This window comes from Anthonomus grandis, chromosome 7 (genome assembly GCF_022605725.1).
Source record: "Anthonomus grandis grandis chromosome 7, icAntGran1.3, whole genome shotgun sequence".
Classification (NCBI taxonomy): Eukaryota; Metazoa; Arthropoda; class Insecta; order Coleoptera; family Curculionidae; genus Anthonomus; species Anthonomus grandis.
The window spans coordinates 16,553,481-16,567,610 of record NC_065552.1 but is presented as its reverse complement, the minus strand read 5'-3'; the positions used below and the strand labels follow the sequence as shown (position 1 = coordinate 16,567,610).

The 14,130-nt window shown below is 31.9% G+C and overlaps 2 protein-coding genes across 2 annotated transcripts; both read right to left on the bottom strand.

The window, feature by feature from the left end:
• Positions 1–1,935: 1,935 nt before the first annotated feature.
• LOC126738744 (uncharacterized) lies at positions 1,936–2,765 on the bottom strand. Its single transcript, XM_050444179.1, has 2 exons — positions 2,501–2,765; positions 1,936–2,333 (listed from the first exon to the last, which is right to left on the bottom strand). Exons 1-2 carry the CDS (start codon positions 2,763–2,765, stop codon positions 1,936–1,938), a joined length of 663 nt encoding a protein of 220 aa, XP_050300136.1.
• An 8,520-nt stretch (positions 2,766–11,285) lies between these two features.
• LOC126738741 (jerky protein homolog-like) lies at positions 11,286–12,083 on the bottom strand. The gene has a single exon (XM_050444177.1). It carries the CDS (start codon positions 12,081–12,083, stop codon positions 11,286–11,288), a length of 798 nt encoding a protein of 265 aa, XP_050300134.1.
• Positions 12,084–14,130: the final 2,047 nt, after the last annotated feature.

Here is a 14,130-nt window from a genome sequence, read left to right as displayed (position 1 = left end):
AATCAGTTTTTGAGAAGGATATGTCAATCTGGATGTGTCATCATTTTCTTTAAATTGAACAAATAGGTGTTATGTTTCTACTCCATGTGAATATCATTTCTATTCAAGAACCAGAAAAGTGTTTGGAGCAAACTCAATAATTGGTGATATTTTTAGTCGGAATTTTTGTCTGTCATGTATGACAGACAATATTTTTGTAGGGATGGATGCAATGGAAATTAAAAAAATCTAGGATTTCTGTGACTGTCTAAGCAATTCCTAATATACAAACTAGTGAATAAAGAATATTTACATGAATATCTTAATCTAGATGAAGATAAGGAAAAGGAAATACTTGATATTTTCCCAGTGAAGGTTCAATAATTAAAACTGAATTGTAAAAAAAATGTTAAATTGAGAACAGTTACATAGATATGTCCAAAATCGGATTAAATCTACATATAATTGTATCCTGGAAAATGATAATACAACAAGATACACCTAAACATTATTAGAAAACACTTAGGTATGTCATAATTGAAATTTACCTGTCTCCTGCTCTATGTAGTTACACGATGATTCGATGTTGGCACGTTTTTAAAATAATTTATCAACCCAGGACTCAAAAAAACTACAAAAAGCTATAAATTTACTTAAAAGGCGGCGTAGTCCTGCTCATTTGCCGCTTTTCCAACGTCTAATCCGCTCTCGTGATTAGTCACTTTTAGCATCTTAGAAAAGTACTTAAAAAAAAACTCACATGAGTTGAAAATTGGTTAAAGTGTTTCTTATTCGATTCCGCACAGATTCACTATTTTGTTTTGTGATATTCGATCTGGTTATCTTAAAATGTAATAAACTGTAAATAAAATACCATCGGTAAAACTGGCAACGACGTGAAAACGCCCGATCAAGATGCAAGCCAGCCTGAACAGCTGACGAGGGAAGCCAATAATAGCAAATCACAAAATGTAAATTATAACGGATCGCCAAACAAAATAGTGAATTTGAGCGGAATCGAATAAGAACACTTTGACCAATTTTCAACTCATTCTGATGTGAGGTTTTTTTTTAAGTACTTTTCTAAGATGCTAAAAGTGACCAATCACGAGAGCGGATTAGACGTCGGAAAAGCGATAAATGAGACTCCTGTTTCCTTTGTTGAATCTTTTGTATTATCCTCTGGTAAATATTGTTTTAAGGCTGCGGCTGTTGTGTTTGAAAATAATTGAGCAGCTAATTTGACATTTTGTCTTTGTGTCTTTTCACAATTAAGATGCAATGGTGTCAGTTTATAACAAGAATTAATTTTTGACCTGGTATTTTCAATTAACTTTTTTAGAGGATTTTTATTAATTCTTTTATCTCCTGGTAAAATAAAACCAGTATCTAGAAACCAATTCCGGAGTAGCTTCAAGAGATGGGGAACGTCAGCAAAAAAATAAATTGGTTCCTTTGTAACAGGATGTTCAGCAGATGTCTTAGTGATAGCAATACCCATTGATTTCCAGAGCCCTTGATTTCCACTTCCACAGTCAGAAACACAAGCCACAGCAGTATAGTTTATTGCATGCAATTTTGACGTAACAGTTTCTAGTAAATATTTGGTCATTTTTGTATCAAAACCTATATAAACAGGTTGTTTCCAATTATCAAAAAGACCCCTCGCCATAATGACTTGCATATAATTTGTGAGGTCCAATTACTTCATCGTCTGCCTGGCAATATTCATAAAGGCTGCTTACTTTAACTTGATCATAGGATAAAATGGTAACTCTACTCATGTTTGATTTAATTTGTCCTGTTACATTCATGATTCTTAGGATATCTAATGCAGAGTTTCTCTTACATAAATATATGCTCTCTTACTTAAATATCTTAGAGTAAAGGCTCTAAATAGTTCTTCTGTGGTCCAACAAGCCTTAGACTTTTTCTTTAAAACAATTGCCACTTGATTTAATGTAAGAAAATCATTAAAAATGCCACAATCACTTTTTCCTCAAACTGAACCTGATCTTGTTTTATCTGTTTTTCTAACTGCAAAATTTGAGCTCTTAGAGTATTGTCCTTATTTCTAAAATCCTCAATTTGTTTTCTAAGGATAACATTCTCTTGTTCCAGCTCTTCCCACTTTTTTTTCCAAATGTCTGCATCAGTTTCCATGCTTGTTGATGGAACATCAGAAATAGTTAATGTCTCTGGTTGGTTTTCCACAACAATTATTGGTGATGTTTTTATAATGGTCTCTTGAAGCAGTATTTCAACTTTTTCTTCCCTCTCTTTTCTCAACATTCGTTGAGTACGTTTACCCACTGGTTTTTCCACAGAGGAGGGTAAAAATAGTGATGGAATAGCTGTAAAAAAGTATAACAATTAGTACATACTGTCTTATTTATCTTAAGAACTATATATGTACATAAAACTACTACCCACTACTACTACTATAAACATATAAAGAGAACATCAGTGTTTATGCAAAAACTATTTAAGTATTGTAGGTAGTTGAGTTTTTAACACTCACCATCTGTTTTTAGCATTCTTGGTTGCAAATTTAACAACCTAGCCTGCATTTCATCGTGATAATCTTCAGATTTAAAATGTAAACTACACAGCCTTTTTTCAATAGGTTTCCATTTATCCTTTCTAGCATATTTTCTAACCCACTCTCTTTGAATGTTAGGATTTTTTGGAAGGAACCTAAGGAACATGATATTTTCCCCTTTTTCTTTTGCCTTTTTCGAGTTGGATTTACATGTGGCCACACTGCACACAGTTCCTCGAGGCATATTTAACTACTATGAAACATAAAATCATTAAAACAAATTAAAGTTCTAACCTCAAAAATAAAACCTACCTTGTAACACAAATTCACAAAGCACAATATGTCTTTTGGGACGCTTTTAGTCTTTAAGTTCTTTGCACTAACAAATATAAATAGTTTTCAACGAATATAGTCCAAGAAAATCACCACAAACGCAAAAAATAAACCACGGATGACGCGTCGTCCCCTCTCACGTCGCTTCACCCAAAAAGTTACCAGTGTTTTATTTTGTTAATTTTTTTCGATTCCGTGTGTTTTTAGTTAAATATATCCCCATATTATTTATTTAAAATAAAAAAAGTCGTTTAAAACCACCGTTACCCATAGGAAAATAATAATTGAATTTATGGAAAATCACAAAAACTTGTTGTGTTCATCCACTTTTGATTTTAATATGGCAACATGGGTGCAATCAATAGGACCTAAAACACAAGAGAAATTGGATCTCTCTATAAATGTTAATTTATTAATTTGTGTGGCGGTTATGTTCCACAATAATTTTAGCGCTCTACTACATGGAGCAGAGACCCTCCTAATTTCTTGAGGTATTTTTATTATATTTCCCATCACTGGTATGCCCAAGGGTTCGCCTTACTTTGGGAAATAAATCAAGCACCTTTTGGTTTAACACAACTTTATTAAACCCGATTAATTCATAAAATGGTCCAAAATATAGTCTACAAAACTATGCGTTGTACAAATCACTACTAAAAACATAACTAAACATCTAAAAGCTTAGTTGAAACAAACCGGGGAAGTACCGCCGCGAGCTATAAATAGCACATAAAAGATACCGATCGGCTATTGCGCGCCAAAATCGGGAGCAAAGTTCAAGACGGAGACCGACCGTGCGAAGGGCAACCGCGACCTACTTTTTACTTGGTCGACCGACGACTTCATACTGCATACTCATGATTGAATTGGTGGACGACGGACGGCGACGCGCGTTATTAATACGTCACAGTTACATTATTTAAGTCCAAAGTTAGATGGCGTCACTATAATTGTTTTTAAGCATTTTTCTATTATTGTCCTTATAACTAAAGTTGTGCTGGTCACAACAATTTGTCTCTCATCTCTTATATTTTAAAAATTAATGAATTGGCCAGCAAGGTGATTGTCAATAATTTCAGTAATTTTATGAATCCAGTGACTTGTAGTAGTTTTCCAAATTTAAAATCTTGACGAATGCTTCTTTGGTAATAATCTGTGGCATAAAATCTTAACATAGTAAAACTGCCCATTCAATGGTAACTCTACTTCCTCTGCCTCCATTATTAACAGAAGGTTGTGGAAAATAGGGTCGAATTAAATCTATTAGTTGTTGTGTTTAAGAAAGCTTTTTGATATACTAATGAAAACCTGGTATGACTATTGGTAAACTATAAATGAAACAAATACGTTTAAAAAAGGATGCTGTCACATTATGTACGTATTAAAAAAGGAAGAAGCTATATCGTCTGGTGTATACGATATACCCAAGCGTGTCGTCGACAAATCGTTAAAAACTAGGCAATCCGCAAGACACTCACGACTGAATATTTTATTTAGAATCAGTCATATCGAGTAATCGTGTCGAATCGTGATTTTAGAATCCCAGCCGGTATATTTATAAGTTCGCGGCTCATTGTCATCATTTGTCACATGGATGAAACTTGTATGGTAAAAATCGGAATCGTATATCGGCCATCTTGCTTGCCAAAATTGACAGGGAGCTGACAGACAGTTGTTGATATTGACTGATAGAACATCATTTGTCATTGTCATACCATTTGAGTTTGTTTTTCATTTCAATAAAGGCAAGGGTGGGTTCAGTGTTCAGTGCTATTTGTTTTAAGGATGTTATTTTAAATTCATGACTTTTTTTTTAAAAGTTCTCTTTCAATATTGGGAGTAATATTTTAATTGATTTGCAGCAAGCAATTCCAAGTTTCTGGTAAGAAAATCTGATTTTATTTATTACTATTATGTTTTTGTATTGTCAATCTTTAGTCTTTAATAAAATCAAATTCAGTTGATTTCAATAAAGAAGTTTCACTTTTCAAGTATTTAATTTTAAACTTGATTATTAAAAATACATATTACAAAATGTCTGGCCTCTCATTTTCTATTCAACAAATAAAAATTAATTTAAAATTTTCCTGACAATTTCCTTGATGTAAGTGTATGTATATTTTAAATGGCTCTGAGAAACATAGTAATAAAAGATTCTTTTAATTTCCTTCAGTTCCTATTACAAGAAAAACATGGAGAGCGATATGCAATGTAAATTTTATTAAGACTGAGCTATAGAATTTCTTTTGATCAGTTCTCCACAAATTTTAATAGTGCTGATAGCGCTGGCTTTACACTACAATATATATTCATTTAAACATTTATTTTGTCTTTTTTTCATATGAATCATTTAGTAAATTGATTTATAAGGTTTGCACGGGCTAGTTTTTTTTTCATGCTCATATCATACCACTTCCTGTGATCACTGAGACGAGACATAAGTATAGAGACTAAGAGACTTGAGCACCCGGAATGGATCAGAATTAATGTTTTTCTTACAACTTGTGTTTTTTTTAAGAGTTTCTTTTTATTTTATTTAAACATCTGTCCTTGAATTAGGTTTTTATTAATGTTATAGTTCCAAGATAATATGTTGTTAGTATTATAAGAGACCAACAAATATATAGTATGTGAGTCATATATGTTTATACTAAAAAGTTGTTTTCATTTTCAAAGAGTTTATTTTGTTTTGTAGATGGATATATTATTTCTTTCGATAATACTCTGCTATAGAATTTTTAAGTAATTTTAAAAATTATAATTAAATAATTATTAAATAAGGATAATTCATCCTCTATTGAATCTATGTGTTAATAAAATGAGGATATTATTAACCTAATGGGAATGCGTTTAGAACAACCTTTTCTAATCTGTTTAAAATGGGGGTAGTTCAGTGCTAACAAAATACTTTGAAACATTTTTACATTAATTCTAATTTATATAATGTCTGTTATAATAAATTATTGTATATTATGTATATCATTTTAAGTATTTTTTTTTCAGGAAAAATAAATGATAAATGTATTAAAGGAAAACATTGTTTTATTTCTATTTGTCCAATTGGTGATATGTCGTACACTATTGTTAGTATACTGTCATAGATTATTGCAGTAAATACTTATTTAGATATGTAAAATAAAGCTGAAGAGTTTTATTTTTATTCAGATCAATATCTGATGCTAATACTGCTGAACACCTAATTAAAAAGGCCGTTTTCTCTATGAGTAACCTTTTTGATTAGGCGTTTGCTTTAAATATTACGATTAAATGATAAGTTTGTCAGATTAAATGAAATTTGATTTCCCGCCGTAATTTGGCCACGCCTTTCTACAATTTTGATTGGTCCAATTAAGCACGTCAAACTGTCAAGTTAGTTAAAACAGTTTCCGTTGCCAAGCTAGAGGACGCTAGCTGATTTGTCAATAGAATTTCTATCAGTTTATATGCAACCACCACTTCTCTATATATTTGTGTTCTGTGATACAAGCTTCATACATGTGTGTGAAGCCATATCATACCTAAGTGTTTTCTAATAATGTTGAGCTGCATCTTGGATGTATTATCATTTTCCAGGGTATAATTATAGATTATAGATTCAATACTATTTTGGACATATCTATGTCACTGTTCTTAATTTAACATTTTTTTTTTACAATTCAGTTTTAATTCTTGGACCTCCACTGGGAAAATGTCTAGTATTTCCTTTTCCTTGTCTTCATCTAGATTAAAATATCATGCAAATATACTTTATGCACTATGTTTGTATATTAGAAATTGCCCAGACAGTCACAGAAATCAAAGATTTTTTTAAATTTCCATTGAATCCATCCTTACAAAAATCTTGGAGGAAGATCTGTTATGTGAGTCTGACTAAAAATGTCTCCAATTATCGAGTTTGCTCCAAACACTTTTCCGGTTCTGATTTTAACAACCCTGATAATCCTGTGCGACTTAGATAGAATGCTGGAGTAGAAACACAACACCTATTTATTCAGTTTAAAGAAAATGATAACATCCAGTTTGACATATCCTTCTCAAAAACTGATTTCCCTTATCGACTTAATCCACCTTAAGTTATACACATTTTTGAATAACCATGGTCATTTAGAGAAAAACTTTTAGTTGGTTTATTAACATTTTTATAGATAGCGCTAGATATTATAGTATATAATATCATATTTTTAAAAAGTCAATTTAGCTTTTTGAAAATCGCTGAATTTAAATTATTTTAATTATTGCTTAAATATTTTTAAAATACCTAGGCTAAATTTCCTGAGAAATTTTGATAATAAATGTTTTTTACAGTCTTATTTTATTTACTGACCGATAACTAAAATCATGTTATTTGCTTAAAGTAAAATTATAGACTAATATAAAACCCTTTAAAGTATTATTTAGAACTTTAATTGTAATCATAAGTACTGTGATAATCAATACTTACTAATAATAAAGACTTACATATTTTGGATCACTAGGATGAAATACTTATTAGGATAATTAATTTTAACACAATTAGGATATAATATGGAATACACAACATACTGCCTTAATATGTTTTATTATGTTTCACGTTCCATACTTTTAGTGGAAACAACCCCACTGACTTGTGACATCTTAAATGTGACTAACCAAAAATCAAAATTTGTATTCTGTTTTTATTTGCTTATACTAAAAAAATAAAAAAGAAAAAAAACATGCATATTAACTTGTACAGGGTGTCCCATTAAGAATATTCCTCGGCTGTATCTCAGGCTCCAATAATCGTAGAGCATTGAAAAAAAAATTAGTATAAAAGTGGCACAAAAAAAATAGCTGGCAAATATTTTGAAGTTCATTGGTCAACCGCTAGAGGGCGTTCTAGCTACTTAAAAACTTTAAAGTCTATTTTTTCCAAAAAAACAAAATAACTTGCATCCCAAAATATTATCGAAATAGTCTACAAAGTATTCCTGACAAAAATGTTTTGACAACCATTTCTGTCAAATGTCAAATAAAGTGATGGGGAGAGTTTCTATCTTAAATGAGAAAAATGGTAAGAAGCAGGCTTTGGCTGCACCGATTTTTTTAAAACAACTTTTATTTAAAAGCTTTTTTATTGCTTTATTTTTCTACCAAAAAGATACTATTGGAAAATTTTCCTAAAACCCGCTAGGGGGCATCTACTTCTAACTTACGCTATTCGACTGATTATTTTAAGAAACTCAAATGCAGTCATGTCTGTTTTTTTACGGTATTAAGAGCGGAGAACAAACTTAATAATTTAGTAAAAACCGCATTTTGATATCACGTCTAACTAAAGTTACAAAAAAAATGTGTTCATTAGAAAGTGAAAACATCAAATATGGTCGTTAAGTTCTATTTACCAGCCGGGTTAAAAAAACTGGTGTCTAAATGAATCTTTGTGTAGAGAAACAATCTTGGTATACCAGCTTTTTAGAAATTCCGGAACATATTAGTTGTGTTCATAAAGGAACTAAAAATTAAAGTTTATATAATACTATCGGTTAGCAGTTTATTCAAGTATAAATAAATAGGTAATTAAATTATGCCAATTTTATATGGTCTTTATTTATTTCGATCAGAGTTTATTCTTTGACTTTAATTTAAAATGCGTCTGTCTTTGCAAGAGTCGGTAAATGTTATCAAAATGTTTTATGAATGTTTTGAAAATGCCACTATAGCTGCAAGGCTGTATGCTCAACGTTTCCCTCAAAACCGGCGTTTGAGTAGAGGCATATTTCTTCGTTTGGCGTATTCGTATTTGTGTTATATCTAATCATTATTAGTTAATTTATTCAAACAGAGCACCGCCCCGGCCGGCCCGAGGACGGGATTAGTAAACATCTGACTTTTGTGAGTGCTGCGACGTTTGGCGACAAAATGTCCCAAATATTACGCGAAAATCCAGGCATTTTTAAAATATTTATTCTAATGCGGGTTTTACAGATATGATAATGTGTAAAACCCGCATAGAATTATAATCTTAAAATGTTTAATATGCTGTGTTTTGCATATGGAAAATTAAAGCGTTATTCTAATAAAAAATAAAATATCAACTCTGATAAAAATATAATAAAAAATTAGAAATAAAACTCTAATAAACAAACTTAACAACATATCACTTTTTAAATGAAAGGTTCAAATAAACCGCCTTCTTTCGCTAAACAAAAACTTAACCTATTGTAAAAGCTATCTCGCACCTCCAAAAGAGTTTCAGGTAAAATGGAATTCGCACCTTCGACAATTTTATTTCGCAACTCCTCTAAATTTGTTGGCCTACTAAATTCATGCTTGTAAATGGTCTGCTTAAGGTAACCCCACAGATAAAAGTCATTTGGAGACAAATCTGGAGATCTAGGACGCCATTTAATATCGCTAGTCCCACTAATAAGGCGGTTAGGAAAAGTATTTGTTAAAAATTCTTTTAGCCTAGCCGCGTTGTGAGCAGGACAGTCATCTTGCTGAAAATAAACCGATCCCAGGTCTACATCAGGTAGGATTTGAATGGCAGGTAGAACTTGGTTTTGCAGCAACTCAAGGTACTTTTGGGCGTTTAAAGTGCCATCAATAAAAAATGGCCCTATAACATTGTCGCCCAAAATACCTGCCCAAACATTCAATTTCTGAGGATACTGGGTACGAAACTGAAAACTTCTGTGCTCGTTTTCCTGACACCAATAACGAACAATGAAAGGATTGTGTTTGCCATATAATGGAAAAGAAGATTCATCAGAAAACAAAATATTTTTAAAAAATATTCGTTTTAATTTGCCTTTTCCATCATGGTTTCACAAAATTCCATTCTTCGCCACTGGTCTTCGAGAAATATTTCCTGAGTTTTTGAATACTTGAAACATTTGTACCCATATTTTTTCCAGATACGAGCAACAGTTTTATTGCTCATTCCCAGTTCCTCTCCAACACTTCTAGTGGACCGTGTCGAATGAAGTTCTAGGGTACTGCAAACCATTTATTCCCACCGTTCTATATCCTGGACCACTTCAACAGGTGGTTCTTGACGTTTTGTGTGGCATTTTTTACAATCTTGAAGACAAAAAGATGTCTCAAAATTTGTAACGACATTTAAAACCGTTTTTGCACAAGGAATCGGTTTATTCTCTAATGTCACTGAAAACAAATCTCTACATTGTACTGCCGAATTGTCTCCATAAAACCATTTAATTAGTTGAACTTTTTCGGAAGGGGTATAAACAGCCATAATGAAAAAAACACGAAAATAACGCTCAAAAATTATTAATGCAACGTGCAGTAACACAGCAAAGTGAGGTCTGCTGCACATAACACATAAGAATTCTTATGTGTTTCTTATAAATTTTTATGTGTTATGTGGTCTGCTGACTCCCGGTTCAAAAAATAAAAACGAAAAATTCCGCCGCCTGCAAGCCGCAACCAAGCGGTGTTGCCATTATTTTGGGTAATACGTAGCTCACGACAACACGATTTGTATATTATTTTGTTACAATTGTATAGATGGTTAAAAAATATATACCTATGTTTCATTTATTATTTACATGTTTCTTATAATGTTTTTAACTCTTATAAAAACAAAAAAAAAAAGCAGGTTTTTTTTTCTGAAAATCCAGAACTTATTAGGATTTTCAGTTAAAATATGCTTTATACATGCCACAATTCTATTTTTTACTTAAAAGGTCTTATTACTACCATACTTACAGTTTACAGTATTTAATTTAGAATGTATTGTAACTATTTTTATGTGTTTTGAAACCCATTATTAAATTTATTTTAATTCATCTTAAAATAAAATATTTAAATAGGTTTTTTTTTTTAATTTTAAATTTGTTCTCATACCTATCGTGCCAATTTATAATTCTTGGTAAGTACAGTGAGGTCTCGATAATCGGGATCAATAAAAACAACGCTGATCCGGATTAGCAAAAAATCCGGATTACCGAAACACTAAGTTAAAATTGAGGATATTGCCCTAACCTATTATAATTATTAAATTAAAAACATGGAAATGGTGTTTTATCACTTCTTTATTTAAAACGAAACAAACACATTCTTTATAACGAATAGAAAATTATTGGGTAATATACATATAAATACATATGTATGTATGTACATAATGTACTTAAATGCAGCCATAACACATATAGTAGGTCATTTTTTTTAAGACAATATTATTAGTTTGGGTTAGTAAAAAAATGTGTAATTTGGGTCTGCCTACAGGTTTTTAAATTTTTTATCACTGCTGTTTCTCTCAGCCTCCTTAAGGTGACAAGTTCTGGCAGTTCCACGTCATTTTCTTCCGCCATTGCAGACACACATTGAAACTCTTAACTGCATCCTGATGCTTCACAGTATTTTTAAGTTCAGGAACAATTTTTACCTCTTCTTCTGAATTCTCACCACTTGCTAAGTCTGGAACTAGCTCCTCATCTGCATCAATTCACTGATTTACATCCAAATGTGTAAATGAAGTTTCTTTTCCTCCTAGTTGATTAAGCCTGCCAGATATATTATCTTGAATGTTATCGGTTAAGTTTTGTTGGCCAATTTTTTCCTTCAATACACTTAGTGGCATCAAATCGTCGGAATCATACTCTGTATCAGATGAAACAGCTTGGGTGGTTTTTGATAAAATATTGCGCCAGCATTTTTCTATGGTCTTTGAAGGGATTTTGCTCCACGCATCATTTAAAATAAACATAGCATCTTTAAGAGTCACTGACTTTAATCTTTTGGTAATGTCTTGTTCGTCTGAAGAAATAATGGTAGCCAAAATACTATTGCGGTAATGCATCTTTGTTAAACGGATAACATTTTGATCCATTGGTTGGATTAATGCTGTGCAGTTGGGAGGCAAAAACATTGTCACTATATTTCCATCTTCATTAACTAATTCTTCTTTTGTTGCATGAGAAGGCGCATTATCAACAATCAACAAAGCCCTTTCTTCCAGGTTTCGACTTCTTAGAAAAGTCTTCACTTGCTTTACAAACGATTCGTGAAACCATTGTTTAAATAAAGCAGATGTCATCCAAGAGTTCTTAGTTGACTTGTATTCAAGTGGAATCTGAACATTCTCAAATGATCTAGGGTTCTTAGGCTTTCCAATAACTAACAAGTTTAGTTTGTGGCTACCATCTCCATTGGTACATACCAAAAAAGTTATTCTTTCTTTACACATTTTTCGGTCTGGGGCAGATTTTTCTTTAATATGTGCCAACGTTCGGTCAGGCAACATTTTCCAAAATAGTGCTGATTCATCAGCATTGTAAATTTGCCGGGGCGATAAATTAAGTTCTTTAATCTTATCTTGGAGCTCTACTAAAAATGGCTCAACGGCTTCTGGGTTATTGCTTAGTTTTTCGCCACTCACTTTTAGACAACGCAAGCCATGTTGATTTTTAAAATTTGTTAGCCACCCTCTACTTGCAAGAAATTTGTTATCACCATAATGTTTTTGATAAAGCTGTTTAGCCTTTTCGGATAGTATATCTGAGGTTAAACAGCATGCCTCTGCCTTTGAATTAAAAACCAATTCCGTAAATACACCTCCATTTCGGGATATTCCGCTTTGCGTAAGCTTTTCTTGGTGCCTGGTCCAGTAACACAATGTCCAATAAACCTAGAAACAATAAAAACAACTTGAAAAACCTATCTCTCAGAAAAAAAAACAATAAAAACTTACTCTTCTATCTTATCAGAATGCTTCTTGATGTCTGATATTGTCGATGTTCCAACGTTATATTCCATAGCTAAATTTTTAGCCATATATCCTTTCTTTAACTTTTGAACTATATCATATTTCTGCTGAATAGTTAAAGCCACGTTTTGGAGCCATCCCTACACTGTCCTACACACGTAATGGTCAAGCGACTAATACCAAGTAATAAGCTGGAATAAAGCGTTCTTTGCTACAATCATACGAGCAAAATCATCCAATCACAGCCGCTGAAAAAGCATCGTTCGCGATCCGGATAACCAAATCATATAAAATCCGGATTACAAAGTACATAATTGGAAAAATTCTTGATTCGGATAACCGAGGAATCCGGATTATCGCAATTCGGTTTATCGAAACCTCACTGTATCTATATCTAAACATTTTAAATGTTCTAAATAACCAATATCTTGAGAGCTAAATTTAAATCAAATAATATTTTAGTTGATGTGTTATTTCTTGAATAAAGTGATGAGGGATGTCTGAGATTTTAAGCCATATTTTAGCGAGTAAGCGGCGATAAGCGTCTTTAAGACATCTCATTCGAGTCTCCCAAGACTGCTAATAAACTTGATTATGTCAAAATCAAAGGAAATCTATACAAACAATAATAAACAATAACTATTGATATCAATTTTTTGATATTTCTTTAGAGTTGAGAAGCATTATATTTCTTAGTATTAGCTTTAATTTATTTAATATTAACGTATATGAGACAGTTAGGACCAAACCAAATAAAAATGCAGAAAAGAATAAATTATCAAAAGATCGAATAGATTTGCAAAAAATACAGTGAAGAACGTAAAGGTGAGGTTGCACGGATATTTTTTTAAATTGATTTTTGATTAGTTTGTGTTTATTTCTGTGGAAAAAAATATGAGTGAGACTATGTTTACGCCCGTAACTTTTTTGTTTATTGTATTTCCTCTTGGGCGAATGTCTGCCCTTTATAAACGTTTTTAGGGCGAAATTAATTTGTATTTTGTTACGATCTACCTAGATCTGATCCTAAAAATGTATGTATCGGATTTAGACTCAAAACTTTTGAAAACTTAGAGAAATGGTTTCATGGTTTAGGTCAGTTTTCAAAACAAAAAGAAAAGAATAAAGAAAAGAAAACTTCAGAAAGGTATAGCTAATATTTAGACTCTGACAGCTTTTAGATATGACGTCATTCGAGCGCAACCATATGATGACGTAATGCTTAAGATATCGTAAGGCAACCGAGTAAGGCGCTTACTGGCTAAAATATGGATTTATATGAACCGATTCCAAGCGGTCTATCGGTAATTACCGTTCCTAAGTGGTATTAACCAAAAACGTCCAAGCGGTTATAGTTATAACCGCTTGAGATACGTGACGTCACCAATTAGCCCTTTATACGTCATCAATTTGGAACAGTAATTACCCACGTCCGGAGCTGTTTTCTAAACGTCAAATGTGAAAGATATTGTAATAAGTGCGGGAAAAAATAAAAACAAACAACAAATTATTTCCTTTTCAAAAATGACGCATTTATTATGACTAATAAGTTTTCTTTTTTGATATTTATGTTTAACAACTAATT

Excerpts from the sequence above, each read along its gene's own strand:
- LOC126738744 (XM_050444179.1), bottom strand. The coding sequence starts at position 2,765 with ATGCCTCGAGGAACTGTGTGCAGTGTGGCCACATGTAAATCCAACTCG. Across the intron at positions 2,334-2,500 it reads AAGAATGCTAAAAACAGATG|CTATTCCATCACTATTTTTA; the intron begins GTGAGTGTTAAA and ends ACTTTTTTACAG.
- LOC126738741 (XM_050444177.1), bottom strand. The coding sequence starts at position 12,083 with ATGTTGCCTGACCGAACGTTGGCACATATTAAAGAAAAATCTGCCCCA.